The sequence below is a fragment of the Aaosphaeria arxii genome (genome assembly GCF_010015735.1).
Source record: "Aaosphaeria arxii CBS 175.79 unplaced genomic scaffold BU24scaffold_3, whole genome shotgun sequence".
Classification (NCBI taxonomy): domain Eukaryota; kingdom Fungi; phylum Ascomycota; class Dothideomycetes; order Pleosporales; genus Aaosphaeria; species Aaosphaeria arxii.
This window is the reverse complement of record NW_022983476.1, coordinates 1,763,577-1,787,411: the sequence shown is the minus strand read 5'-3', so window position 1 is coordinate 1,787,411 and position 23,835 is coordinate 1,763,577. Positions and strand designations below refer to the sequence as shown.

General features: G+C 47.7%; 11 protein-coding genes across 11 annotated transcripts; 4 read left to right on the top strand and 7 right to left on the bottom strand.

The window, feature by feature from the left end:
• Nucleotides 1-138: 138 nt before the first annotated feature.
• BU24DRAFT_460517 (uncharacterized protein) lies at nucleotides 139-1,641 on the bottom strand (the record flags this gene model as incomplete). The annotated part of the gene is made up of 3 exons (XM_033531828.1): nucleotides 139-968; nucleotides 1,017-1,103; nucleotides 1,155-1,641. The coding sequence occupies 3 exons, from the start codon at nucleotides 1,639-1,641 to the stop codon at nucleotides 139-141; spliced, it is 1,404 nt and encodes a 467-aa protein (XP_033385815.1).
• Nucleotides 1,642-3,939: 2,298 nt separating this feature from the next.
• BU24DRAFT_334810 (uncharacterized protein) lies at nucleotides 3,940-4,618 on the top strand (the record flags this gene model as incomplete). Its single annotated transcript, XM_033523060.1, has 2 exons — nucleotides 3,940-4,170; nucleotides 4,223-4,618. Coding segments are annotated over 2 exons (627 nt in total), but the record flags the coding sequence as incomplete, so codon positions are not given.
• A 979-nt stretch (nucleotides 4,619-5,597) lies between these two features.
• Nucleotides 5,598-7,514, top strand: BU24DRAFT_490635 (cytochrome P450; the record flags this gene model as incomplete). The annotated part of the gene is made up of 5 exons (XM_033533729.1): nucleotides 5,598-5,823; nucleotides 5,947-6,190; nucleotides 6,243-6,777; nucleotides 6,833-7,162; nucleotides 7,215-7,514. 5 exons carry the CDS (start codon nucleotides 5,598-5,600, stop codon nucleotides 7,512-7,514), a joined length of 1,635 nt encoding a protein of 544 aa, XP_033385813.1.
• Nucleotides 7,515-8,301: 787 nt separating this feature from the next.
• BU24DRAFT_460514 (Di-copper centre-containing protein) lies at nucleotides 8,302-9,632 on the top strand (the record flags this gene model as incomplete). The annotated part of the gene is made up of 3 exons (XM_033531827.1): nucleotides 8,302-8,522; nucleotides 8,591-8,753; nucleotides 8,823-9,632. 3 exons carry the CDS (start codon nucleotides 8,302-8,304, stop codon nucleotides 9,630-9,632), a joined length of 1,194 nt encoding a protein of 397 aa, XP_033385812.1.
• Nucleotides 9,633-9,843: 211 nt separating this feature from the next.
• On the bottom strand, nucleotides 9,844-12,133 carry BU24DRAFT_367356 (siderophore iron transporter-like protein mirB). The gene is made up of 3 exons (XM_033524343.1): nucleotides 11,611-12,133; nucleotides 10,936-11,549; nucleotides 9,844-10,882 (listed from the first exon to the last, which is right to left on the bottom strand). Exons 1-3 carry the CDS (start codon nucleotides 11,820-11,822, stop codon nucleotides 9,936-9,938), a joined length of 1,773 nt encoding a protein of 590 aa, XP_033385811.1. The 5' UTR covers nucleotides 11,823-12,133; the 3' UTR covers nucleotides 9,844-9,935.
• Nucleotides 12,134-14,290: 2,157 nt separating this feature from the next.
• BU24DRAFT_388760 (cytochrome P450) lies at nucleotides 14,291-16,447 on the bottom strand. The gene is made up of 2 exons (XM_033525016.1): nucleotides 15,181-16,447; nucleotides 14,291-15,131 (listed from the first exon to the last, which is right to left on the bottom strand). The coding sequence occupies exons 1-2, from the start codon at nucleotides 16,188-16,190 to the stop codon at nucleotides 14,513-14,515; spliced, it is 1,629 nt and encodes a 542-aa protein (XP_033385810.1). The 5' UTR covers nucleotides 16,191-16,447; the 3' UTR covers nucleotides 14,291-14,512.
• A 447-nt stretch (nucleotides 16,448-16,894) lies between these two features.
• Nucleotides 16,895-18,687, bottom strand: BU24DRAFT_343527 (MFS general substrate transporter; the record flags this gene model as incomplete). Its single annotated transcript, XM_033523373.1, has 3 exons — nucleotides 16,895-18,065; nucleotides 18,120-18,479; nucleotides 18,536-18,687. 3 exons carry the CDS (start codon nucleotides 18,685-18,687, stop codon nucleotides 16,895-16,897), a joined length of 1,683 nt encoding a protein of 560 aa, XP_033385809.1.
• Nucleotides 18,688-18,783: 96 nt separating this feature from the next.
• Nucleotides 18,784-19,567, bottom strand: BU24DRAFT_151568 (uncharacterized protein). Its single transcript, XM_033521266.1, has 2 exons — nucleotides 19,383-19,567; nucleotides 18,784-19,252 (listed from the first exon to the last, which is right to left on the bottom strand). Exons 1-2 carry the CDS (start codon nucleotides 19,433-19,435, stop codon nucleotides 18,880-18,882), a joined length of 426 nt encoding a protein of 141 aa, XP_033385808.1. The 5' UTR covers nucleotides 19,436-19,567; the 3' UTR covers nucleotides 18,784-18,879.
• Nucleotides 19,075-20,474, bottom strand: BU24DRAFT_151604 (uncharacterized protein). The gene has a single exon (XM_033521267.1). It carries the CDS (start codon nucleotides 20,245-20,247, stop codon nucleotides 19,462-19,464), a length of 786 nt encoding a protein of 261 aa, XP_033385807.1. The 5' UTR covers nucleotides 20,248-20,474; the 3' UTR covers nucleotides 19,075-19,461.
• A 127-nt stretch (nucleotides 20,475-20,601) lies between these two features.
• Nucleotides 20,602-22,012, top strand: BU24DRAFT_151516 (NAD(P)-binding protein). The gene is made up of 2 exons (XM_033521264.1): nucleotides 20,602-21,053; nucleotides 21,119-22,012. The coding sequence occupies exons 1-2, from the start codon at nucleotides 20,955-20,957 to the stop codon at nucleotides 21,947-21,949; spliced, it is 930 nt and encodes a 309-aa protein (XP_033385806.1). The 5' UTR covers nucleotides 20,602-20,954; the 3' UTR covers nucleotides 21,950-22,012.
• On the bottom strand, nucleotides 21,718-23,597 carry BU24DRAFT_420514 (L-lactate dehydrogenase). The gene has a single exon (XM_033527494.1). The coding sequence runs from the start codon at nucleotides 23,407-23,409 to the stop codon at nucleotides 22,075-22,077; it is 1,335 nt and encodes a 444-aa protein (XP_033385805.1). The 5' UTR covers nucleotides 23,410-23,597; the 3' UTR covers nucleotides 21,718-22,074.
• Nucleotides 23,598-23,835: the final 238 nt, after the last annotated feature.

The following is a 23,835-nucleotide window of genomic DNA, read 5'->3' as shown; positions in this document are numbered from 1 at the left end:
GTAGAGTACAGCGTCCCTGTATTTCAAAAGTGACGTTTCAGGCAGTGCATGCGTTCTTGCATGCGTTGTGTGTTACTACATGACTCGCGAAAAGTCTATTGATAACTATGTTGAAGACGGTTAAGCCCGACACCTCGTTTAAATTCTCATTCCGGACACGACGGTCCCAAGTAACTTTGGATCCACAGCGTTGATCATGTTTGAGCGATCTGTACGGAACGTCGAAGTAGGTCCTGTGACCTCTGAATGGGAGCCGTCCTGGCTTCCTCCAAACAACCACTCGTCACTCCAAGGTAGATCTCGGTTCCCCAAGTCGCTAAAGTCCTCGACTTCGGGTGGCGGTGCTGCCTCGCTCTCCACTGTGCATTCTACCGTGATGCGTATCTGATTATGTGCCTCCATCTGGTTGTCATGGTGCACTTCCTCTGGAACTGTAACCGAACTGCCGTTGATGCTTTGAGGTTCATCGTGACGGCGAAGGGCTCTCAATAAAGAACTGTTTCTTCTCAAGGAGCCGTATCTCCTGATACCCTTATGTGAAGGCACTGGAGACACCGGCAGCGAGGTTTTCGATTCCGTCTCCTTATACTGTGATCCTACATCAGTGGTGGATGCGGCCTTATTCTCAAGAATGCCCTCCTCTTTGATCTTAGATGAAAGAGGTAGGCTGGCCTCTATAAGATCTGACCCATACCCAGTGCGGCGCTTCTGGTGTGTTCTGTAGATTGCACGAAGAGCGGGGACAGATCCTGCCAGCACCGCAACAGCGACCTCGCAGTGCAGCATAAAGGTGGTCCATACTAGAACGAACTGGCGATGTCCTTCAACGTTGTTACGGATGCCTCCTGCCAGACGCACAACACTCAGTAGTATACATAGTAAAGAAACACAGAGAACCATCGCGAGGCGGAGCTTTTGGTCGAAACGAAGTTGTGACATGCAGAGGAGGGCTATTGGTATGCTTATGACTGTAAAGGTTAGTCGAAGGTCTGTGGAGGGCTACCGATCGCACATACTCATCAGGTCAGTCGCAATATCTAAGAAAGGCCACCCAATCCCGAATTTAACATTGAAGATCCAATGGTTCCATTCAAAGCATCGGACTATAAGCTTAGATTAGTCACTGTCCTCCAAATCGGGATGGCACGGCTTACTTGAGCTGGCATCGAAGCGTGGGCATAGAGCAAATGGCAAGACGATTACTATTACTCCAGCAATGGCAGTGAATGTACAAGCTACCCAGAAGTGTATTCTCAGAGGTCTTTGTACGTTCTGAACCATCCGGTAGAATAGTACCAAGAAAGAACACTTGATACTGAAAATTGATAGCCAAGCTAAGGACAATGACGCGACGATCCAATCGGGCCTGATGGCAGACCAGGAACGTGTTAAATAATCATTAGAGATGATTGAGGCACGGATCGAGGAGTTTAGAAAGGTTGAATCGATGAAGTACATGGTGTGGCTGTAGTGATAGATCGTAGCTGTCTCGCAGACGAGACATAGGGTCGCGAAAAGGACAAACCAATCATCCAACATGAGTCGAGCATCTTGTCGAAGCCGAAAAATGAGACGAACAATCGATGCAACAATGGCTATGCATGCTAGTAATGGAACAAGAACCTGTTGTGCGGCGCTCATATCAGCACAGGTTTTGACATATTATAGCACTTAAGAACACTGATGTTACCTTAAACGCAGTTTTTTGGAATCGGGATGCGTGGTCAATAGCCCAGTCAATTTCTCTCTGTGTAAGATTCGAGTTCACGCCGTTATCGTATTTCATCATGCGCAAACGAGGTCATTTGGACGATGTGTAATATTTCCTCGTCGTAAGAACGCTTGATCAAATGACGGCCAGCAAATGTCTCTGGGAAAGTTCACCAGGATTGTCTTCCCATTTTAAAACTCCCTTTCTCGGGCTATAAGCACGAAGGCGGCAGTGCCGTTGATGCTGTGAAAAAAGGCAATTATCCCCCAGTAAGTTTCAAACGCACAGTGAGATGATCGCTTGCGCTCGACCCAATCGTTCTGGTTCATTGCATTTTGGCTGACCACCGGACAATAAGCATATAACCATTCTCCCATCTCAGCCAATAGCGATCCTGCTTGGCACGGACATTCCACGAGGCATACAAGCTTCAGGCCATGCCCGCGGATTTGTGTATATTAATTTCCCGAGAATAAATGGATGAGGAGCTTTTGCAATAGGCTCGAGTCCTGTGTGCCTGGTTGGATGTATACAGATTTGCCTGGGCCACTCTGACTCAGCCACGTGGATCCTTCGATGATTGCCCGACTGTGACCGAAGGCTGTTGCAATGAATATCATCGATTATCGATGATGATAGAGCAACAGGTCTCAAGAGTCCCAAGATGGAGATGATATCATGGTCATTCAGTGTGTCCCACTACCGCAGCCAAATCCAACGTTGTAGAGACATAGTTTATTCTCTATTCAGTATTCCAATGTGTTGTTTATCTGAGACATCAAAACCTTGTTAAGTTTGTCCTTTAACAGTTTTTCGGAAAATAACTCTTTGTCTTCTCCGTATGGATTAGGCAATTCCATTATGGGAACATACTCCAAAAAGAGCAGTGAACACAGACTAAGTCGTAGCCTATCTCATCTGACCTCGCCCTATAAGCACTTCGTACAAGATTGGTAGTTTGTAGTCTGCCCTATGCAAATTGATGATAATCTTCATTGGAGTTACTCATGTGGTGCCGACATTCGACATTGTCATAGGCACCACCAACATCAAGGCTGCCTAATAAGTGTTACCAGCTTGTTGTTGGATGTGAAGATGAAACGAGCAATACCATGCTCTTATTCGTCCAGACACTATATTCCCTATGATCTGATGTCCATTTTCGAATCAGGGCGCTCCCAGGATACTGACGCACTAGCGTGAGCGTGGATCGAGTGGTCTAGTGCTGCATTGTAGAGCCATCTCTTTTTGCGAGGTAACAAGAAACTCGATTCTCTATGGTTCATGTTTTCTTTTTTGGTCTTGGCTTGGGGAATGCAAACTCGTAAAACCCACGGAGTTATCAGCCATCGCCAAGGTTCTCTTATCAGTAAGCTTGTAGACGTTCCTTTAAAAGCCCATTTGGACCCCATTTTCTGGACTTGTGTTTCATCATCGAGCACAGAATTGGCCGAAAGAACCAAACACATTTCACAGATCAGTAAAGAGCATGCCGGAGCTGTTGGTTGTTCGTTTTTCGCTGTTTGCGAGCCACCGGCAGTTTTTCCAGCCACCAACGAAAAGTTTCATCGAACCCACACGCCTCAAGCCAGATCGTTATCACATTGTAACTGGAATATTACCAGCAGTGCAATGACGCCAACCCGATGTTTCAATCACGAGCTATTGAAGAGTCTATACCTATCTCGAATATCATACTCTCTCAATGATCACCACCGAGAATGGATTCCTGGACAGTCATGTGATTAAACTCACGTGGCTGATTACGTGACGGTAACTTGGACTGCAAATGACAAATAAACAGAGTACACTTGGAACGACCGGCGTCCTATTCCTTCGGCATCCAAGAGTTTTTTTTTTTTTAAATTGCTACTCTGCTATTCAAGAGCGCCAGTCAAAGTAAGTATAGACTACTCGCTCTAAGAAAACTAACAACGAAGGACAAAAGACTGGTGTCTAAACTTTATACTGAAGAGTCAAGACGGAAATGACTCGGAGCCCATGAGTGCTTTGGAGGAGAAACACATTAGGTAACGGGGCAATTGCCGAAAGATCGCCGCAAAGTTTCCCGTCTGTAACAGGAAACAAATCTCATCTCCCATCATCAACTTTGCACCTTGACTCCTCACTGCGAACCCAACTCACCTTTTTCTGTATATTACCGCCAGATCGTTTTCCACCAGTTGCGTAGAGAGGCAACATCTGAAGTAATCATGGTGATGCGAATGGATCTCTCTGTTCAAGCCGAAAGGCATCTTCAAAGGGGCATTGCCTCCCTCCCAACTTGGCTCAGTCGCTTTCTTGGGCATCGCGGCCAAAAATTACCACCTTCTCCCACGTACATTCTGTGCATTTGGGGCTTTATAGGTGCGTTTGGTGGCGTTGGTATTCTCTTCGCAGTATTTGCGCATACAGAATATTTCACCAGTCGAGCTGTTCCCCCCATCGTCGCCTCATATGTAAGTCATCCAATCCCAAAGGCACGCGAATCCGTTATTAAAACTAGGTCAGGGCGCATCGGCTATACTGTGTTACGGTGCCATTGATGTACCTCTCGCCCAGCCTCGAAATCTGGTCTTTGGGCACTTCTTCTCGGCTCTCATCGGTGTCATTGTGGCAACTATATTTGGATTCGACCTGAAAGATGACACTCCAGACAAGCTGCAATGGCTCGGTGCGTCGTTGTCCACTGCAATTGCTCTTGTCGTCATGCACCTCACCAAAACCACGCACCCACCGGCCGGAGCAACGGCACTTCTTCCATGTGTAGACGCCACGATCTGGGCTCTGCGATGGTATTTCTTACCGGTTGTTTTGCTTTCTTCGAGCCTCGTACTCGTCAGCGCCTTATTGGTCAACAACCTGCAACGACAATACCCCAAGTTTTGGATCGCCCCGATCCCGCCCAAGGCGGACCCGCCGCAACAGCCGATCAACAACGCCCCACCCGCATCTTCGGACGCTGAGAAGAGTAAATCTGAACACGATCTGGACGACAACCGTCTGAAAGATGTGGAGGCGTTGCGTGGGAACTGAATGGAAAACGACAAGCAATGCGCCACCCCCAGTCAAGCAACACTTGGCGCCCATTGTGAGGGGTGATTAAAGACTAACCTCATTTATGGTGTCACACTACACACCTAGCCCGTATTATACATTTACAAAAATCAAAGGAGTAAAATATACACTGGCACAAACAATCCTCTGATGCATGAGCGGCTAATATAGCCATAATGCCGCACGAGCTTGACAAGGGTACACTGTGGTAGCGGTCACAAATGTGAATTGAGAATCAGTCAGTACCCGTCGAAGGGTTCATCTTCGAATGAGATCTGGCGCTGCTATCGTCTTGCATCGCGGTGCAACATCTTTTGGCATAGTACGGTTGTTGAATAAGCAGAGGAGGGGGGGCAATCCTCCTTTCTTAGAGGAAGGTGCTCGTAAATCCACATGCACTCCTCAAAAGCTTCGCGAATGACGAAAAGTCACTTATCTGTTTGCCATCACAGCCACACCTCGTTTTCTGGTCATATGAACTAATGCCGATCCAACTCGTTGTCGGCGTTCAATTGCCGCATACAGCATAATTAATCTATGGCACTGGGCACTACCCAGCGCCCACGATGGATCTATTTTCTGGTTGTAGATTAGAAGGGTGATTTCTATCCTGTGATATAATAAAGATCAGCATCACGCTTTCAATTCCAATCTAACTAGAGCATCAAACTCTGGTAGTAATTCATCAGGAGCAAGTAGTATTTCCGTCATTCTTCTGGTGCTTGAAAAGTTGGGAATCGTTGAGCAGGTCTGCAGTCTGAAAGTGAATGAGTTCTGTCCTACTTAGCATTATACATGCCAGCCCGCACTCTAATCCAGAAAATACAAGATGGCCTCCGACTACGCTCTTCCAGGCTCTGTTAACGTTTCCCGCCATACTTCTTTCTGGGAAAACAACCACGATGGCACGAATTCAATTCCTTCCCAATTGCTGTCTGGAGGCAGCGAAATATGGATCTTCATTATCGTTACTCTCACAGCATCTGTGCTTTTATGCTTTAGCAGATCTAAAACCAATGATACCCTCAAAGGACCTTGGGGTTTTCCAATTCTCGGTCAGTGAAATTGTTATCTTTCTTGAAACAAAACGCAAAGCGTTTCCTCACTTGTTCCCATGATGCGAATTCCATATACTTTCGGCTGCATATTTTTGTAACTAATTGTTAAACTGTAAATAGGGTCTTTCCCTTTCTTGACGCATTACCCAGAAATGACCCTCGATTATTGGGCACGAAAGTATGGGCCACTTTACAGCCTTCGTCTCGGCAACCAAATATTTGCCATCGTGTCCGATCCCTCTATCGCAAAGGACCTCTTCGTCACGAATGGCGCCGTGTTCTCTGATAGAAAGGAGATGTTCGTCAAAAGCCAAACGGTCTTCGCAGGTAGGGGGGTCACGGCAACTCCATACAATGACCGTTGGTATGATTTCTTAAGAGGAACGAAACACACTCGGCTCATTGACGCTACACAGGAGAAAACATCGCCGCATTGCCAACATCTGGCTCTGCCAGAAGGCTGTTGATTCATACACGAAAACCCTCGATTTCGAGGCTACAGATATGATCAAAGCTCTATACATGGATAGTAAGGGAGGTGCTTGCCATATTAACCCACAAACGTACGCCGGCCGTTGTTCGCTGAACAATATGCTTACGATAACGTTCGGATTCCGGACAGATAGTATTCATCATCCAATGGTCAAGGAAGCATTACGACTCAGTAGAGAGTTCATGAATACCACTGGGCCGATGTCGAACCTGATTGACTTTGTACCACTACTACAGAAACTTCCGACTCCGCTTAAACTGCGAGGCCAGGCATTACATCGTGATTTAGTAGCCACGTATGGAGGCCTGATCAAAGACGTACAACGAAAATTGCTTGCCGGCGTGGCGGTCGACGATTGTCTAGCAAAAACTATGATAGAACTAAAAGAGGAGGAGGAACTAGATGATGTGGACATGGCGATACTTGCAAGCGCATTCATGATTGGGGGCGTTGAGACAGTAAGATCACTTGGCGATTCTTGAATCAACGAGCTAACATTCTTTCTTTTGACAGACTGCTTCTATCATGCAGTGGTTCTCGGCCTTGATTCCCGCGTATCCTGAAGTGCAGAAGCGCGCCCAAGAGGAACTAGACCGTGTAGTTGGTCGCCATAGGCTCCCGACTGTGGAGGACGAAGAAAACTTACCATATTGCCATGCGATCATCAAAGAAGTAGAGCGCTGTCACAATCCGTTTTGGTTGGGTACACCGCATGTTGCATCAGAAGATTTCGTCTACGAGGGAAAGCTCATCTCGAAGGGTACCGTCGTTGTGCTTAATACTTGGACCATGCATCACGACAAGAAGCGATGGAGCAATCCTGACAACCCTTCCGAATTTAATGTAAGCTAATGTCCCAAAATCATGCAAAGCGTCAATGTTGATATTGCTGCAGCCTGACCGTTATATTGATGATCCAACTTTATCCTCGACATCTGCCAATTTGAGCGATCCATTCGCCCGCGATCATTGGATGTTCGGCGCTGGCCGTCGCATCTGTCCTGGCATGATGGTGGCTGAACGCGAGATCTGGCTAACGATCGCTAGAATGCTGTGGGCCTTCGAAATGATTCAAATTCCGGAGAAACCAATCGACTTGAAGGAATACGATGGCCTCAGTGGAAGAAGTCCTGTGCCATTCGAGATTCAGCTGAAGCCTAGATTCGAGGGCGTAGAAAAAGTACTACAACTATAATTTCTAGTTGTAGTTTCATTCTTTTCTTTGATGTAATTTCAATCTGAGTTGCCTCGAAATTTCCATTGATCTATGGAGTACGTATAAAGAAATCGCATTTTATGTTCTGCCTACCAAGTCGCGTTGCATAATTCCTGATTGTCCAAAAGCGGCAACTCTGATGCTTCTAAAAAATTATAACAGGGTCTCGATGCACATGCGCTCTTGTCCTCACTAGGTAAACAACGAGTAGCTTGATGTTTGTTAAATTTATGACTTGGCATCAAGCCTGTGCACTCGTTCCTATGACACTAATTACTGCAGGGATAGATATAGGAAAGGATGCGCCTGGCCGCATGGTTAAGTCGCTTCACAAAGAGAGGTGGAATGTAGTCGGTCGTCTAGATGTAAGCAGTATGACAGACGCAGGCCACCCTGGGACTAAAGGGGTAATACCGCAAAGCTGACGTCCGCATACCTGCACGACAGACCCAGGTAGTGTGAAGTAGAAATTCTTTCACGAGTTATATGCTCCTTCTGGTCATCCCCTCGCCCAAAGAACTCTTCCTATGACCTTGCATTTGATATTGACTTGAGCCGCACGGTGCCTGCAATACTCCATGAATATAAACTCCAGTTCGGCTTTCGAATACATTCCATCACTTAGTTGACAAAGTCGCAATCATTCTGAGGTTGCCTCAGGAATCATATAAGCAGCGAGGAAGCCTTCCGCAGCTTATTGCCCAACTTCAAAATTCTTGTAATTATCTTATAACTGAAATCTTTGTCATTCCTTCCTTTCGCAAAAATGGTTGCTACGTCGCGACTTGTTGGGGCATGCATTGCCTTGACATCTCAAATGGTTAGCTCCGCAGCTCTTCCCCCGAAGGGTTGCCCGGCTCAAAATCATGGTGGCATTCCGATGCCTAAAGAATTCCAAAGATACCAACAGAAATATCGGGAAAATCTTCTTGCAGTACTGCCAACCGGAAAGTGCACCGAAGAAACGATTGGTATTCGCAAATCATGGTCAGTCACTTACATCGTTCACCGCACCATAGAACCCTGCCGAGCAAGACCACTAACCAAGTAATCAGGGATGAGATAGACGATAATACTAGATTGGGCTACATTCGAGCCGTCCATTGCCTTGCATCAAAACCTGCACTGACAGATAGGCGCCTTGCACCAGGCGCAGTCAATCGCCTTGATGACTTCACGTATATTCACATCAACCAAACAAACATTATCCACGGATCTGTGAGTTCATCGACAAACCTTGATGACCAATAGTATGTCTTGACATGTGTTCCTGACATGTGTACTTAGGGGTACCTACTGCCATGGCATCGCATCTTTCTTACCCAATTCGAGACCGCTCTCCGTGAGGAATGTGGTTATGAAGACTATCTACCATACTGGGACAACGCGCGATTCTCAGAGGACCCATTACGCTCTAAGGTATGGGACGGCTCATCTTCATCGATGGGCGGCAACGGCCTCTATCTGAAGAATGACCACGGCCCATATCATGAGATTCTTCCCGGAGTCGGGAATGGTAACTTCACCCTTGCGATGCCCGCAGGTAGCGGTGGAGGTTGTGTCCAGGATGGTCCGTTCCAGAATTTTACCATTAGCCTTGGGCCTGTCGCAAAGGAAAACATCGATCTCACCAATAAGTATGGCTACAAAGCAAACCCTCGATGCTTGTCCCGGAATTTCCATGTCAAATCCAGCGAAGGCATTCTCACGTGGGCGAACGCAACCAAAATCGTAACATCACCCACCATACATGAACTTCGTATCAACATCGAGTCGCTGTGGCACAAGAACTCACACACATTCATCGGAAAAGAAGGTGCTGATCCATTCAGTACTACAAACGATCCTGCCTTCTACCTTCTGCACGCCCAGATCGACCGGCTTTGGGCGATTTGGCAGGGTCAGGATCTAGAATCGCGGACTTATGCAATTGATGGAAATCGCACTTTCTTCGGTCTGCCGTTGGACTATGCGCCTGATGTACCACCGTCTTTGGCGACTATTTACGATCGTATGGATATGGGTCTTGGGTTTACGCCTCTGACTTTAGAGGGCATGCCCATGACTGATCATGACAGTTGTTTTGTGTATCAGTGATAGTAGGGGTCGGAACTGGGGGGCTTTGTGTATGAGATATTTGTATCATTAATAATTGGCTTTAAGTTTGGTCACTCGGAGCATTATTTTTACTTCTAAGGTGGTTATATAGACATTGAGAGACATTTGATCTGATTTTGGTAGATCAATCAAGGTGAGAGCACGGAAGGAAACAACATAGAGAGCGAATGTATCTATTAATTATTATCATGGTCTTTTCACATTCTAACTTCGACTTTCTATGTTGTGGCGTTTACTATCCGCGCATACATGCTTCAGCAAAGGCCAGAGATTGCAATGAGCTCAGAAAACCATGCCCTTGGTTTGCTTGCCCTGCTCCTCCTCTAGCTTCCTCACATTGATGTTCTTCCAGATCCAGATGGATGCTAAACAGAGAGGAACGAAGCATGCTCCGGTGATAACCATCCTGCGCTGGACATAGCTATAGGAGTCAACGATTGCAGCACGCTCAAGAGTTCCATCAAGGTATGCCATCTGCTTCGGCATTGAACCGAAAATTTCGCGCGCCAAGTGCTTGCTTTCCTCTGGCAAACGTTGGCTGAGTTGAGCGGGCATGAGGTTGTTCCATAGACCACCAGCAATGGCGAATCCAATGGATGATCCGAAGCCACCGAACAGGCCCCAAATAGCGTTGACGACCGCAATTTCTTGGTGGGTAACTGGAGCCATGACAGCGAGTTGAGCGCAGATGGCGAAAATTCCCGTACCAAGACCAACAAGAACCTGCGTAAGTGCTAGAACACCGGGAGCAGTTTCGGGAGCTCGGAATGGAATCAAAAGGGCGGTACCAATCAGCATGATTGGCACACCAGCATATGCGGTCCACTTGAAATTGCCACTCCAGCTGATAAACATTCCGATAAGAGGACCAAAGACCGACGAAGTGAGAGAGAAGGAGTTGAGGATGTAACCAGAGTGGACGACGCTTTGCCTGTGAACAACCTGAAGATAGGAATTGAAGTAACCGTTCCAGCAGAAAGTCGAGAGGAACATGACACCGTAGAGAAGGCAAGATCCGACGATCGTTGGCTCTTTGAGGTATTTCCATGGCAAGAACTGAACAGGTGCGTGGTTCCTTTCCCAGACAACGAAAGTTGGGAACAAGAGTATGCCCAGAACAATCATAGCAATGATGTACCCGGTCTTCCAACCATTAGGAGCGTAGTTTACCAAAGTAAATGGCAACAGGAACAGGCAGAATGCGAGCATGATCAACAGGATTCCAATTACTGATATCCCAAGTTAGCAACCTTTTATTTTGTCAATTAACTCCCAAACTTACTATCAAACTGAACAAAGTAGTAGGCAAATGACTGGAAAATGTTTCGGTTCGATCTTTGCTTGTTGATAGTGCCAGCCTTCTTAGCCTTGCTGTACATAAATATCATGAGAGCCATGGCCGGAATGCTAGATGCAGTGAGAAGAATGGCAAAAGTGCCGAATGCCCATCGGAAAGTCGAATTCTTCAGATACAGATCGGCTATTTTCGGCCCAGCAAAAGTGGCAGCAATTCGGGGAGTCCCGTTGATACCGTAGATAATCATACGATTCTTCAGTGTTGTCATGTCGGCGCACATAACATCAACAACGTAGAGGATACCGATGTGACCAGCCCAGTACAATACATGAGCAGCGATGTAGGTCTGAACGTTTTTGCAAACCGCCTTCATGATTATACCGATAACACTGAGAAGGAGCATGAAGGCAAAACCCTCAACACGGCCCCAGATGTCGATGACCTTAGCGATCGTGAGGGGAATACAACCACCAAGTGCCGTTGAGATGACACTGGCAACGTTGAGGAGGCCATGACTGGCAAAGGCTGACGTGACATAAGGATTAAGCGCAGAGTCGACAGAGTTCTGTAGGAAGTCCACGAAATCGATGAGGTAGAGCCTAGAGGAATTTATAAATAATGTGCAATCGTACTGTCGAGCACGGGGCATAGATTACTCACAGAATGAACATAGTGATAAGCGTTGTCTTGGACCAAATGCTAGTGATAGCTCTCACGCGCTCAATTCCATTTTGATAATGTTGCTCAGGCTCCTTGTCCACGCTGTTCGCCTCGATATCGTGTACAGCATCTTTCTCGACCGTAATTTCTGCAGACGGGCGAACTACGTTGTTGTTGATTGGATGCAACACGTCAGGTTGGAAGGCCGACATGGTGAAAACTGAACAACTCGGCAAGCAACAAGCAGACAGTCCGGTACAGCGTCACAATAGGACCAGTTGTCCGGAAGGTACCCAAATTTAAGGAAAGGAATTGAAAGATAGACTGGCACAATGAGGGAAAATCATGAACGCAATGGGCAAGATCAACATTTTAAAACCATGCCATGAGTAGACACTGATCTGGAAGAGGCAAGAGTTTCGTCAGGCGTCCAAGTAGTGGTGGAGGGTACACCAAGACGATCGAAAAATCCGAACATACGCATCGAACGGTCATCTACTTCGAGCAGGGTGTCCAATCCGATGTCGCCCGTAGAGCTATGGCACCTGCCAATCATTAGATTATCAGATTAGATTCTTCGCATAGTTCCTGAAAGTCGACACGCTAATGAGGAAGCGAGAAGGGTGGCGCGACAGGGTTGAGGACCGCCAACGCCCCAGTGCGATTATCAGATGAGAACAATTGGACATCTTTGCCTAGTGAATTGCAACTTTTCCATCAGATATCCACCTCTCAGTGCCCGAGCCCTGGGCGCCATTGAGTTCAGCCGGCCCCCCCTTGGCAGTTGTGAGCCCTGGCCATTAAACAGGACCGCGCTACATTCCGCTCCTCAACCATACAATGGATTCTTGAACGATACCCCTCCATCAAAGTCCATCCACCATCACCTCTGTTCTTGTATCCACTGTGGCAACAACATAAGCCAACAGTCATTGATGACATAAACATAGAGGATGAATGTTCAAAGCTGTTGCAAAGATCAACTGGAAAACGTCTAAGTCAGATGCTCTCTCCAGTCGCGCATTCGAGGTAACAAAGGGTGTAGGGATTGGTCGTTCTGACAATCTTGTCTCATAATCCAGAATTCTCTCTCTCAGCGTTTTAAGTCCATTACTAAACAAAAGCTATCTCTACTTTTCCGCTTAACATTTTCAGAGAACCACATGCTACGTAAGACTTACGCGGAAATGTGTTGAAACTTTCTCCACCAAGACACTTTCTTCGCTTGGCACTATGGGACGATAGAGAACTGCTCGTAAGCTCGGCGGTATTCCCAGAAGAGCTTTCGCCCGCCTAGGACTTGTCCCCGAGGCTAAATTATCAGATCCACCATCTGATCATTTCCAGAATGGAATTGATATTGGAGATGTTTAGATAATCATCGAACGCTGCGCCTAGAACGGAACACGTCGCTGTTGGTTGTTGCAGGTGAAGGAAACCAGCCCCTACAATAGGAGGTGCACTTTGGTACTGGGCCTTTGTTTCGCATTCAGAAATCTGTTGCCTGCATCTAATCTGAATAATAGCTAACACTCCAGCTCTTTATCTTGCCACCACGCACATGCCAGCCCAATAGTGTCCCCATTTCTTTGCAGAAAGACATGAATCATTCTAGACGGGGACAAAAAGCGGCAATCATCTATGGAGAGTTTCGCACTGTAGGTCCATAAGTACCAAGCGGGCTGGACTACTACCCAGATCCCGAGCAAAGACGGAAAATATGCTCATTAAAGTTACATTTACCGCCCCGTGAGCATTTACAGACTCATGCTTTTAAAATCCAGTCAAGTCATTACTCGTGAGGTCTCATAGGGGCTCTCGGAGCGTCCAAATGTAAGGGCTTTACTATGCCGAAACAGTGAGTAGCACTTTCAAACACAGGCTTGGAATTCAGACACGCCAGGAGATTTGCCTCTGTGTCCATCATCCAGCTTCTCTTAAAAGATGTTTCGGCTGCGCTCCGACAAAACCTCGGGTGACTCGTGAGCTAAATGAGTTTTTCGATCTAGCACCTAGGGGCCGTTGACATTAGGCCTCCCGTACAGCAGGGCTGTTGGGGAGTCGTGCACTATGCTACTCCTGTAAATAAAAGTTTTTGCAATAGGTGCTGTACGTACCCTGAAAGTACATTGGAGACGCCTTCTTTCAATTTGCCAGTACTTTTCTTCATAATCTGGGAGGAGTTCAAGATTCTATGGCACCCAGAGTGTATTCATCCCAGGCAAGGTTCAATCGACGATGCTCGTTGTAGGCATGGTTGCAAGTCAGAGCGTTTCTCCACTAACTGTTCGTATTGCTCTAACCTCGTATTCGTTACCAGCCCTCCGATGAATCTTAAAGTATTCTCCGAGATTAGAGGCTTTGAATGGAGGTCCATTTTCGAAATCATCCTGTTAGCTAGTTGCTCCATTCGCCTCACATCTTCAACTTATCGGGATACTATGATCAACACACATGCACGCCTGACTTCCACGGCCAAACAACACACCATAAGCCTGTCCAACGCTATTTATTTACGTATTTCTTCTTCATATTTTCAAGCGTAGCATGCCAACAGACTATTCGATTTTAATTTCAAGACAAGACACTCTTAGCATACGATAGTACAGTGTGGTTCATTGACGCTCATAAAAAAACCTACCTCGTCTCAGGGTGAAAAACGTTGGAAAGAGTTATTGGTGAATAGGATTGACCTCGATTCAGACGGAAGAAACCGTCTCAAAGATAGCAATGCTGACACTGTGCAGAGTAAATTGCATTGTCCATGGGTATGCTCTTGTATTTATGACCCTGAGCATCTTCCGCTATTTCATCGGCTCCTAAATATCACTATATGTGCCTTCAACCTTAAAGAACAGTACGCTGAACTGGTAATACTCCGACCTTTTTTGAAGTCCAAAGATTACCAGTCAAGAGGCCTCAACTTCAAACGCAACCCATCCCTAGGCTTGATAGTGACCGCACCACCCGGCATTACAATCGCATTTGGATTCGCCATTTCCATCTCAAAGCTTCCCACGAAAGCCGCCACCAACGATCTCAACTCCGCCCTCGCAAACCCTTGCCCAATGCAACTCCTTGGGCCGTGGAAGAAGGTCAAGAACGAATAATTGCTATCGACGCCACCGACGTAGTTTGCCTTTCCAGTCGTGGGATCGAGCCACCGGTCGGGTCTGAAAGATTCTGCGTCGTCGCCCCAGATTGAGGGATCGCGGTTGGTCGCCCAGGGTATGATGAGGATATCGGTATTTTTGGGGACGAATTGACCGCAAATTGATGTATCTCGCGTGGAGTGGCGGGCGGATACGGGGATTGTGGGGTACAGACGAAGGGTTTCGTTGCAGACTGCGTTGAGGAATGGGAGAGATTCAAGCAAATTTGCAATATCGACGTCAGGACTGGAAAGGGTCTCAGGGTCTTGAATGGCATCGTGAATCTCTGTGCGAAGCCGGCGCTGTACGTCTGGCTGGGTCGCAAGAAGATACGCCGTCCAGGTCAATGCGGATGATGTCGTTTCATGACTGTTCGAATGTCAGTTGCGCCAGAGGACGAAGCTACAAGTGTACTCACCCCGCAGCGAGAAAAGTCAAAAGCTGGTCAACGATGCCCTCATCCGAGAAGTCATTTGAACGGATCATGATAGACAGGATGTCCAAGTGTGACTTGTCCTCCACCTTCATCCTGGCCCTTTTGTCCCTGACGAAATCTATGCATATCTGCTTCAGTTTCGAAGTGGTAATCCTAACGCGCTCGTTTAGTTTCCACGGTAGCCACGCAATGAGCTTGGACGGGAACAAGAGATGGCAGACGAAGTATGCTCCTTTCTCGGGTGTCGGCTCCAGAATCTCTTCATAAAGTTCGATAAGCTCATCGTCCGCGTTCCTGAGCGACCCGATATCTCGTCCCAGGCCCGCAAGTCCAATTATATCAAGTGTAACCTGTGTTGTAAAATGATTGAACTCCAGTACTTTGTCGTTGGAATCTCCCAGCTCCGACTTGATCACCTGGCATAGTTGGATCGACTTCGACCAGAACACCGGATACAATTCTTTGATATGGCGAAAGCTGAAAGCAGGCATAATCTGCTTTCGCTGGTGCTTATGTTCGTCGCCCTCAGTCACCAACAAGCCATCGCCCAGGAACTTTCGTAAGAACGCTCTAATCCATGGAGGTTTCTCAAACTCGTAGCTTTTGGCAACCAGCACTTCTGCTATTGCGGCTGGTTTCGACAGTATGAGACGTTCAGCATTGAAGAAGCTGCGCACAAGAACGATCCCGTCATTTTCTGTTTCCTTGATCATTCTCAGATGCGGTGAGCCTGGCGGCCACTTCAGCATCGCAAAGCCGTGGCCAAATATCGGTAGCCCGCCATTGGGAGGAGAAGGGAGATGTCGTAATGGCGACAGGAAGAATGGATATATGAATACGCGGTAGATGAAATAGATGGAGTAATTGACGAGACTAAAGGTGAGTAAGGCCCGTGTGAACGTCTTCACCGGCAAAATATCAGGAGCAAGTCTGAAGGAAAGCAATGCCTCGAGGAGGGATAAGAAAGTAATGTTAACTATTGGAGTATCCATCTTCTTTGCCGAAAAAATAACAAGTTGTACTTGATGCCGTTCGATCCTCTCACCAATATTCTCGCTCGAGTACAGGTTACAAAGCTGTCGAACTATCGAGCGCGCGAAACATTGGCATCAAGATTCCATTAGTGCTTATATGTCTTCGCAGTTACGAGTGCTTAATTCATGTGCAATTCCTGCTGCCTCGGCACGTATATCGTCCGATCGCTGTTTGGCTGCCCTGAGTGGTGATCGCCCAACATGAGGGGATGAAGATGCCAGTTCGATGGCTACAGCGCTAGGCCTAGATGGGACATGGTCGCGAGTGCGAGGGCAACCCCGCGTGAATACCGAAGACCGAATTGTCACTCTTCATTGCAAGGAGGAATTCGAACCTCAATGATTGGTCCTTTACCATGTCTTCGTCATACTATCGTAAACGTCAATTAAGACGTTGCCTTGTTTGAAAAGGCGGAGGTCCTAATGTAGAACAGCGTGGCTGTATCTCTTCATCAAGTGGGTTAGACCAGGTAGATGTAAGCCACCCTTTCTCGTGCCCTAGTGTGCTAAGGTCTAAGTACTCTTCTTGAAGATTTGAATAGATTAATCTGCCTACAAATTACTGCACATAAGTAAAGCTGTCTTCATCATAAGTTATCGCAGAGGCTCTCAGAGAGCGTGAGCGCGACTTGGAACCATCGTAGCTGAACAATCTTTCCAAATTACATTTCCGCATGAGTCCTGATTCCCCATTTCTCCAGCATATTATGTCTATGCCAGAAGCTCCTGTACCTTTTGCCCCAAAAGAAGAAGAAGGGAGTTGTGCAGGTCATGGCAAAAGCGATACCACCAAACGTGTAAAACACTACAGCAGGGCCAGCCTCAGCCGTCCAGTCATTCACAAAGTAGCTGAATCCATAGAAGAGGAGGTTCTTAAACAGCATGTTCATGATGAAAATCTCAGAAGACATGTCGCGGTATGCGTCGATAACATATGCAGAAGCAGAGATGGCGGCGCAGACGATGCCGAACAGGTCCATTCCGTGCATGGTGGCCGTTGCGTAGTAGGAGAAATGGTTTTCGCACATGTAACCGAAGGCGAAGAGGCCAACACCAGTGAGAAGGGAAGGAATCATACCCAGGAGACGGTATTCAGGCTCATAGATGCCGCCGTTGTGTTTTGCGCACCATTTGATGATCGGATCGAGCGTGGCACCAAGTACAATGGAACCCAGAAGGCCGCCGAGGAAGGGCCCGAGGGATAGGTATCCAACCCCTGCTGCAGAGAGATTATATGGTGGGAACATGAAGATTTGTGCCATATCGTAGGATTGAGCGACGAAGAAGGCTGTCAGGCCACCGGTGACAATCACCATCCAGAGCACCGCTAGGTTTAGGCAGACGGCGAACGGGGCAATCATTAGCTGAAGAAGATTGTCATCGCTATATGTGCCTGAGAAAAGTGCAAGCTCCTGTGCGAAAGTTTTCTTTGGGCCGTATGTTGGGTTGGCGGATACCGCTGTCTCCATTCTCACAACCTCGTCGCTGCCAGTGTCCTTTTGGATCGATGAGGGTTGCGTATGCCGCTTTTCTGCGGCAGCAAGCTCCTGGAGGTTGTCCTCAGCCAGTTCGTCGATGTCATAACGATGGTCGCGATTGTAGGCTGTCTCGGGTACAAAGAAGAACAAGAGGAAAACTTCAAGTGCGGCAAAGGCGATGAGGATATGGAAAAGATAGCGCCAACCGAGGTCTGTAGCGATAGGCCCAACGATGATAGCAGAGAAATTCGAAGCTGCACCCAAGATGAACTGGATGAGAGTCATCCACAGCCCACGTTGGTGAACAAAGAATAGATCGCCAATCATAGAGACAACGAGTGATTCGAAAGCGGAGCTGCTTCATGTTAATTCTGATGACCTGATGTATTTCTTGGAGTATGAGCCCTACATTGAGCCACCCTGAATTATACGCGCTGCGAGAAGCCCATCATAACTGTAGACCGCGCTACCAACGATGGTTCCAACAAGTCCAAAGAGTGATGAGAGAATGAGCATGAATCTCTTCCCGTATTTTCGGGATAGCGCAGATATGATGGGCCCAGAGGCTGCAGTTACCAGTAGCATGTAGCCTGAAATGACGGTAATGTCTGCCACTTGGACCTTGAAATCCATTGCGATCACGACGAGTGCTGGAGAGAGAAGCGGGGCGAGGACTGCTGCGTAAAGGGTTGAGCCAAAGGCTATGATAAACATGATGGTCCATTTCTTTTGCCATGGCCAGTTCAATGGGTCGTTGGGGTCTTCGGAGCTGCGAAAGAACGTTGGTATGATGCAATCTAAAGATGGATGGTGTGGTAAACTTACGGCTGCGGTATCAAAATGATGTCTGCATCCTTTCCAGTGCCGCGTTTCAGACCAGCAGTCGCCTCGGTCGGCCGCGATTGTTCCTCGCTTAGAATCACGGTGGCAGGAACATGTTGGAGATGTTTGTCTTCTAAAACTCCGAGAAACCCCATGGCGAAGGGTCAAGGTGGGACTTGGTGGTAGGCGCAATGTTCAAAACAAATGATCAGCGAGGAGAGGGTCTTCTACTTAAGAAAGTAAATTGGACAACTTAACGGCTCAGGTGCATCGGCTCAAGCGCGCGATCAAGCGAAATGCAGCTTCCATGGCCTGGAAATATTTGATCTTCATAAATCTCTCTGAATTTAGCATGGGTGCGAGACCCCTTGTGGGGTTGCACAATTCACCTGGAGGCCCCACACAAAGGGTGAATGGCTGGATTGGGCTCGGGTTGGCAGAACCGACATGGGCTGTTGGAGAGGAACCTTGCAGATTTCCAGTATGGACCTTACTCGTCCCCAGGACTCGTCTCGCCTATGAAGGGATAATATACCTGCAAGTTTCCCGGCTATAAGATATACATCGGGCGTTTTGCGATAATTGGAAACGGTATTGCAACACAGCATCAATAGATAATGCAGTAAGATATTGATTTTGGATGAAAGGAAGACTCCGCTCAGAATAGGTGACAGTAGATTCAAAGCCAGGCCAAAGTTCAACTCCAGCCCTACCCCAATGCTTAGTTTATTAGTTACAAGCCACGAGTTGCGGAGAGACGGAGCTACCCCGCAAAAAGGGACAGCCGCCCCACAGTCTCCATGTGCATTATTGTATTGCGTCCTTGTGCAAATATAGTCGGGAGTCATACCAAAGCTGCCCTGCAGTACTAGTCCAGCCTCTGCTCGATTGTCGTTGCAACATTCGTTTCCCCAAATTTTGGGTTCGTCTTACTCCAAAGCGCCTCGTGCGCTTGTCATATACTCGATTGATGCCTTCACGATGGTTATGGCAATTTCAATCTCCGCCTCGTCCCGTGGGGCATATATCACCACATAGCTGATTGGGAGACTGAGTCCCAGAAGTGTTTGAAGAAGCCTAACACCAGATAATGGGTGTCGCTGACCCCATCCCGCCTCTATTACCGCTTTACAGTCTGAAGGATGTAGTGTGACATGCAGACTGCCGTCTAGACCTGCATGTACATGCGAGATCTCTCCGCGCGTCTGATCCGCCAGCGCGTGCCATTGTCGCTTCTTGGACACGTGTATAGCGTCATGGCGGCGCTCGAGAAGGCTCTGCTTGACTTCTGTGAGGCCCTTCTCTTGCGTCTGTTGTCCCAACTCAGCAAAGCGGTCAATGAGGCTTTGTCTGATAGCTTCAGTCGGCAGTTGATCTAATTGTCTCTGCGGGACCGCATGAGCGCCAAAGAGGGGTCGTGGTGAGGCACGTTTTTGGGGAAACCCCGCTGGCAGGAAACCGGGCTCGTCATCAAGGGGAAAACCTCGGTGGCTGTACACAGTCGTGGAGAGTTGCTCACGACTAATCAGATTGAATATGTTGGCCACCAACCAACCGAGTGGGTTGTATGGTAAGCCTCCGGGGCCATATGAAAGGAAGAGGCGATAGTCTCTAATCGCCCATGGCGATATGGCTGCGAGGCCGAGCACAGAGGCAGTAGCAAAACGGTGCGCTTTCAGGACGTCGATGACGGTGCGAAGATGCTCAGAAGCCATCCTGAACTGTTGTGCAATGAAGCAGAAATCTTGACATGCGAAAAATTCCGCCAAAAGTTCACATATTTATTGAATCGGGTGACTAGATTTCATGAATTAGGCGACGAAGGGGTGGAGTGATCTATGTTGAAGATTCGAGTAAGGCGAGCAAGGCGAGACGTTGCGTATGCAAGTGCAAGGGCCCGTGCAGACGTTTTGTATTAGGTATCTACTGTGTCCATGCTGTGTATCCATCCATCCTTTTGAACATGAACAGTCCTGGCAAGCAATCGGCCGATAACTGACCTATCTATAGACATTGCATCGACTATAGCAGTATAATCGATAATTCCTACACGAAGTAGATCCACTTCATGTGATGCAGCCTAGAGCTACCACCGGAACAGGCCGATTTGAACGGCTCGGCTATCTTTTCATTGTTGGGTGATTTGTAACTTGAGAGTTGCACTGCGCAAGGTTAAAGAAGACTATTGGAGTATATGATTTACAAACGAATATCTCCAGTAGCATTGGGGTTTTTGGTGTTTCAATATTGTCTACTCCCTCCAATTGGTACTCAATATAGCGAAGCAAAATGGATCCCTGCAGCCAGCCAGTATGGACCCCACCACGAGATACTGACGACATGATTGTCTCCACCCAGCCAACGCAGAACAATACCTCATCCGTCCTGGAACTCAGCGGAACGTCGTGCGGTTCAAGACAAAATGTTTGCTCTCACCAGCGCCACGGGCAAGCTTGGGTCCGCAGTTTTGAATGCAATCCTCGATAATGCACTTATCTCCCCAGAGGAACTTGTAATTTGCGTAAGTACCTACCCATGCCGTCATTTTACCAGTTGTGAAAGCCTATCGCTCATCTTCCTTTTCAGACGTCATCCGACCCTCAAGACCAAAGATTAAAATATCTCCGCAACAAAAATATTACCATCCGTCATGCAAATTTCGACGACGCTGCTTCCCTAGAGAAGGGGTATGCGGGATGCGACAAGTTGTTCCTTGTCTCCACCCCTCGGATCTCCATGGACTTCAACGATGCACCTCTCTGGAAAGGCCGCGAGGCCCACCATCGCGTCGCAATCGACGCCGCGCGCAAAGTGGGCGTAAAACACATCTACTACACCTCACTAGCATTTGGAAACCCGTCCAAGTCGAGTGTTATGAAAGCGCACATCCGCACTGAGGCTTACCTTCGCGAGCTGACCGATGTTAAATGGACCGTCATTCGAGAGGGCCTGTACCACGAAAGCTGGCCACTTTACTTTGGGTACTATCATGCACTCAAAGACGATGAGAGGAAGGAGATCGTCGTGGCTGGTGACGGACCCATCTCCTGGACCTCGATCCGTGACATGGCGTTTGGGACTGCGAAGATTTTGGCGGCACCTTCTCAGGAGTGGAGTGGCAGGACGGTCTATCTTTCGCAGAATAAGACATGGTCCCTCCAAGATATTGCGGGCATCGTATCTAAAATCAGGAATAAGGATGTAAAGTTGAAGGTTGTTAGTAAGGAAGAGTATCAGAGATATTATGTCGAGGAGAGGCAGTTGGAGAAAGCTTCTGTTGAATGGTGGAGCGCGACTTATGACGCTCTTCCCGACGGCGAATGCGATATCAAGGATTCGACTCTAGAGGATATCTTAAGACAAGTAGGGAAAACGCCGGATCCCTTAGAGGAGACAATCAAGAAGAGTCTCGAATAATACAATTTCCATGTGAGAAGAGCTTGAAATAGTATAGCACATTATATTGTACTTTGTGACAGTAAAATAAAGACCAAACGCCCGCGGTTACAATTCGATCTGGGCATGGTAGATTCAACCATAAATTACAGTTTCGATGGCTGTTGAACATATCGCAAGTCATCCCGGTTGAGCTCAGTCAGGCTCTTCTTCCCCAGGTTTGCCAGAGAGTTGTCCGTGTCAGCAAGAATGCAATCAAGCACATGCTTTACACCACTTTCACCACCCATCGCCAGCCCGTAAATGTAAGGGCGTCCCACAAGGACAGCCTTTGCACCCAATGCAATTGCCTTCAACACATCTGACCCAGTCCGAATTCCGCTGTCAAAAAGCAGGGTAAGCCCCGATGCTTTCACTTTTTCGTCTGCTCCAATCTCTGCCAAAGCATCCAGTGAGCCGATCGCTCCATCCAATTGTCGGCCTCCATGGTTCGAGACGACGATACCTTCGATCCCATACTCTATAGCACGATGGGCATCTTCAACCGTTTGAATGCCTTTCAATACGATCGGGCCCTCCCAGTGCTTCCGAAGGATCTGAAGATCCTCCCAATCTCTATACGTGCCGGACGATAGAATACTGGTAAAGAACATAGCTTTCTTCATTGTGGTCGCGTTCGCAAGTACCTTAGCCGTGCCGCTAATAGAACCCGGCCGCTTTAGTATCGACCAAATTTCACCGATCTTCTCTGTGAGCTTTCTGTTGTCCTCTGCCTTGAGCTGGTCGTACATCCTATTAAAGACAGGATCTGAGAAGCCCATTTGGCAGCCTTGGCCATAAATGAAAGGCAAGTAGGAGGTATCAAGGTCAGCTGGCCGCCATCCAATCATGAACGTATCTAGAGTAACGACTAGAACTTTGAATCCATTCGCCTTAGCACGATTCAAGAGGCTTACGGTGAACTCTTCAGTCTGTGGTTTGGGCCAATACAACTGGTACCACCGATCACCATCCCCGTTAGCTTTTGCGACTTGCTCCATGGAACGTGTCGCGGCTGTCGATAGAATCATGGGCACTTTCGCGGCTGCACATGCACGTGCTGTAGCTTCCTCTCCGTCGGCATGCGCAATCTCTTGGACTCCAATAGGGGCAACGAGAAGGGGACTCTTGTATCGTTTACCGAATAGCTCCACGGACATGTCTCGCTTCGTAGCCTGGACTAGCATCCATGGTCGCAGCCGATATCGTTCAAAGGCAGAGATGTTGGCTGCATATGTAGACTCGCTACTCGCCGATCCTTGGATGTACAAGAAGTTCTGCTCTGGGATGGTTTGCCGTGCTTGAGCTTCCCATTGTGCTGGCTTGGTGGAGAACTTTGGGGCGCGGAGGCCTCGGTAGATGTCGCGCTGGTATTCCACAAACGCGTCCGGATCCGGCTCAAGCATGCTTTGCGCGGTCTTTGAGTTTGTGTATTTTGCCATTTTCGTTGGAGATGTTGATGGTCAAAGTCTAGAGAGTTGTCGCCGGAGATGATGGAGTGGAATGATATGTAACGCGCTCTGTACCTCGGCTCCCGAAATGACCAATGCTTGCTGACTCTGTGATCCCTTGCCAACATTCATTGACCCCTTCAAGTTCTACCTGTACATTGAAACCAAGTCGGTAATTTTCTACATTGAAGTAATCCAATCAGTCTCATCTCATAGCAAAATGGAATGACATGGTCATTATAACTTCCGATTAGCATAGCTAAGACCGAATATAGATTTCCCCGCATATCAAGGCAATGACATCATTGTCCAATAGTGCCTTGTGCATCGATTGGCAACCCTGAACAGTAAACGCGATTACTTCTACATTTTTCGTAGTCTATTTAGTTACAATGTGATCAGAGCAGATCAACACTC

Coding starts and splice junctions, on each gene's coding strand:
- BU24DRAFT_367356 (XM_033524343.1), bottom strand. CDS start 11,822: ATGTCGGCCTTCCAACCTGACGTGTTGCATCCAATCAACAACAACGTA. Junction 11,550..11,610: donor CTTATCACTATGTTCATTCT/GTGAGTAATCTA, acceptor AAATTCCTCTAG/GCTCTACCTCATCGATTTCG. Junction 10,883..10,935: donor CTACTTTGTTCAGTTTGATA/GTAAGTTTGGGA, acceptor TTGGGATATCAG/TAATTGGAATCCTGTTGATC.
- BU24DRAFT_388760 (XM_033525016.1), bottom strand. CDS start 16,190: ATGGATACTCCAATAGTTAACATTACTTTCTTATCCCTCCTCGAGGCA. Junction 15,132..15,180: donor TTGACTTTTCTCGCTGCGGG/GTGAGTACACTT, acceptor ACATTCGAACAG/TCATGAAACGACATCATCCG.
- BU24DRAFT_151568 (XM_033521266.1), bottom strand. CDS start 19,435: ATGTTGCAACGACAATCGAGCAGAGGCTGGACTAGTACTGCAGGGCAG. Junction 19,253..19,382: donor AGTACTGCAGGGCAGCTTTG/GTATGACTCCCG, acceptor TAATAAACTAAG/CATTGGGGTAGGGCTGGAGT.
- BU24DRAFT_151604 (XM_033521267.1), bottom strand. CDS start 20,247: ATGGCTTCTGAGCATCTTCGCACCGTCATCGACGTCCTGAAAGCGCAC.
- BU24DRAFT_151516 (XM_033521264.1), top strand. CDS start 20,955: ATGTTTGCTCTCACCAGCGCCACGGGCAAGCTTGGGTCCGCAGTTTTG. Junction 21,054..21,118: donor CAGAGGAACTTGTAATTTGC/GTAAGTACCTAC, acceptor CTTCCTTTTCAG/ACGTCATCCGACCCTCAAGA.
- BU24DRAFT_420514 (XM_033527494.1), bottom strand. CDS start 23,409: ATGGCAAAATACACAAACTCAAAGACCGCGCAAAGCATGCTTGAGCCG.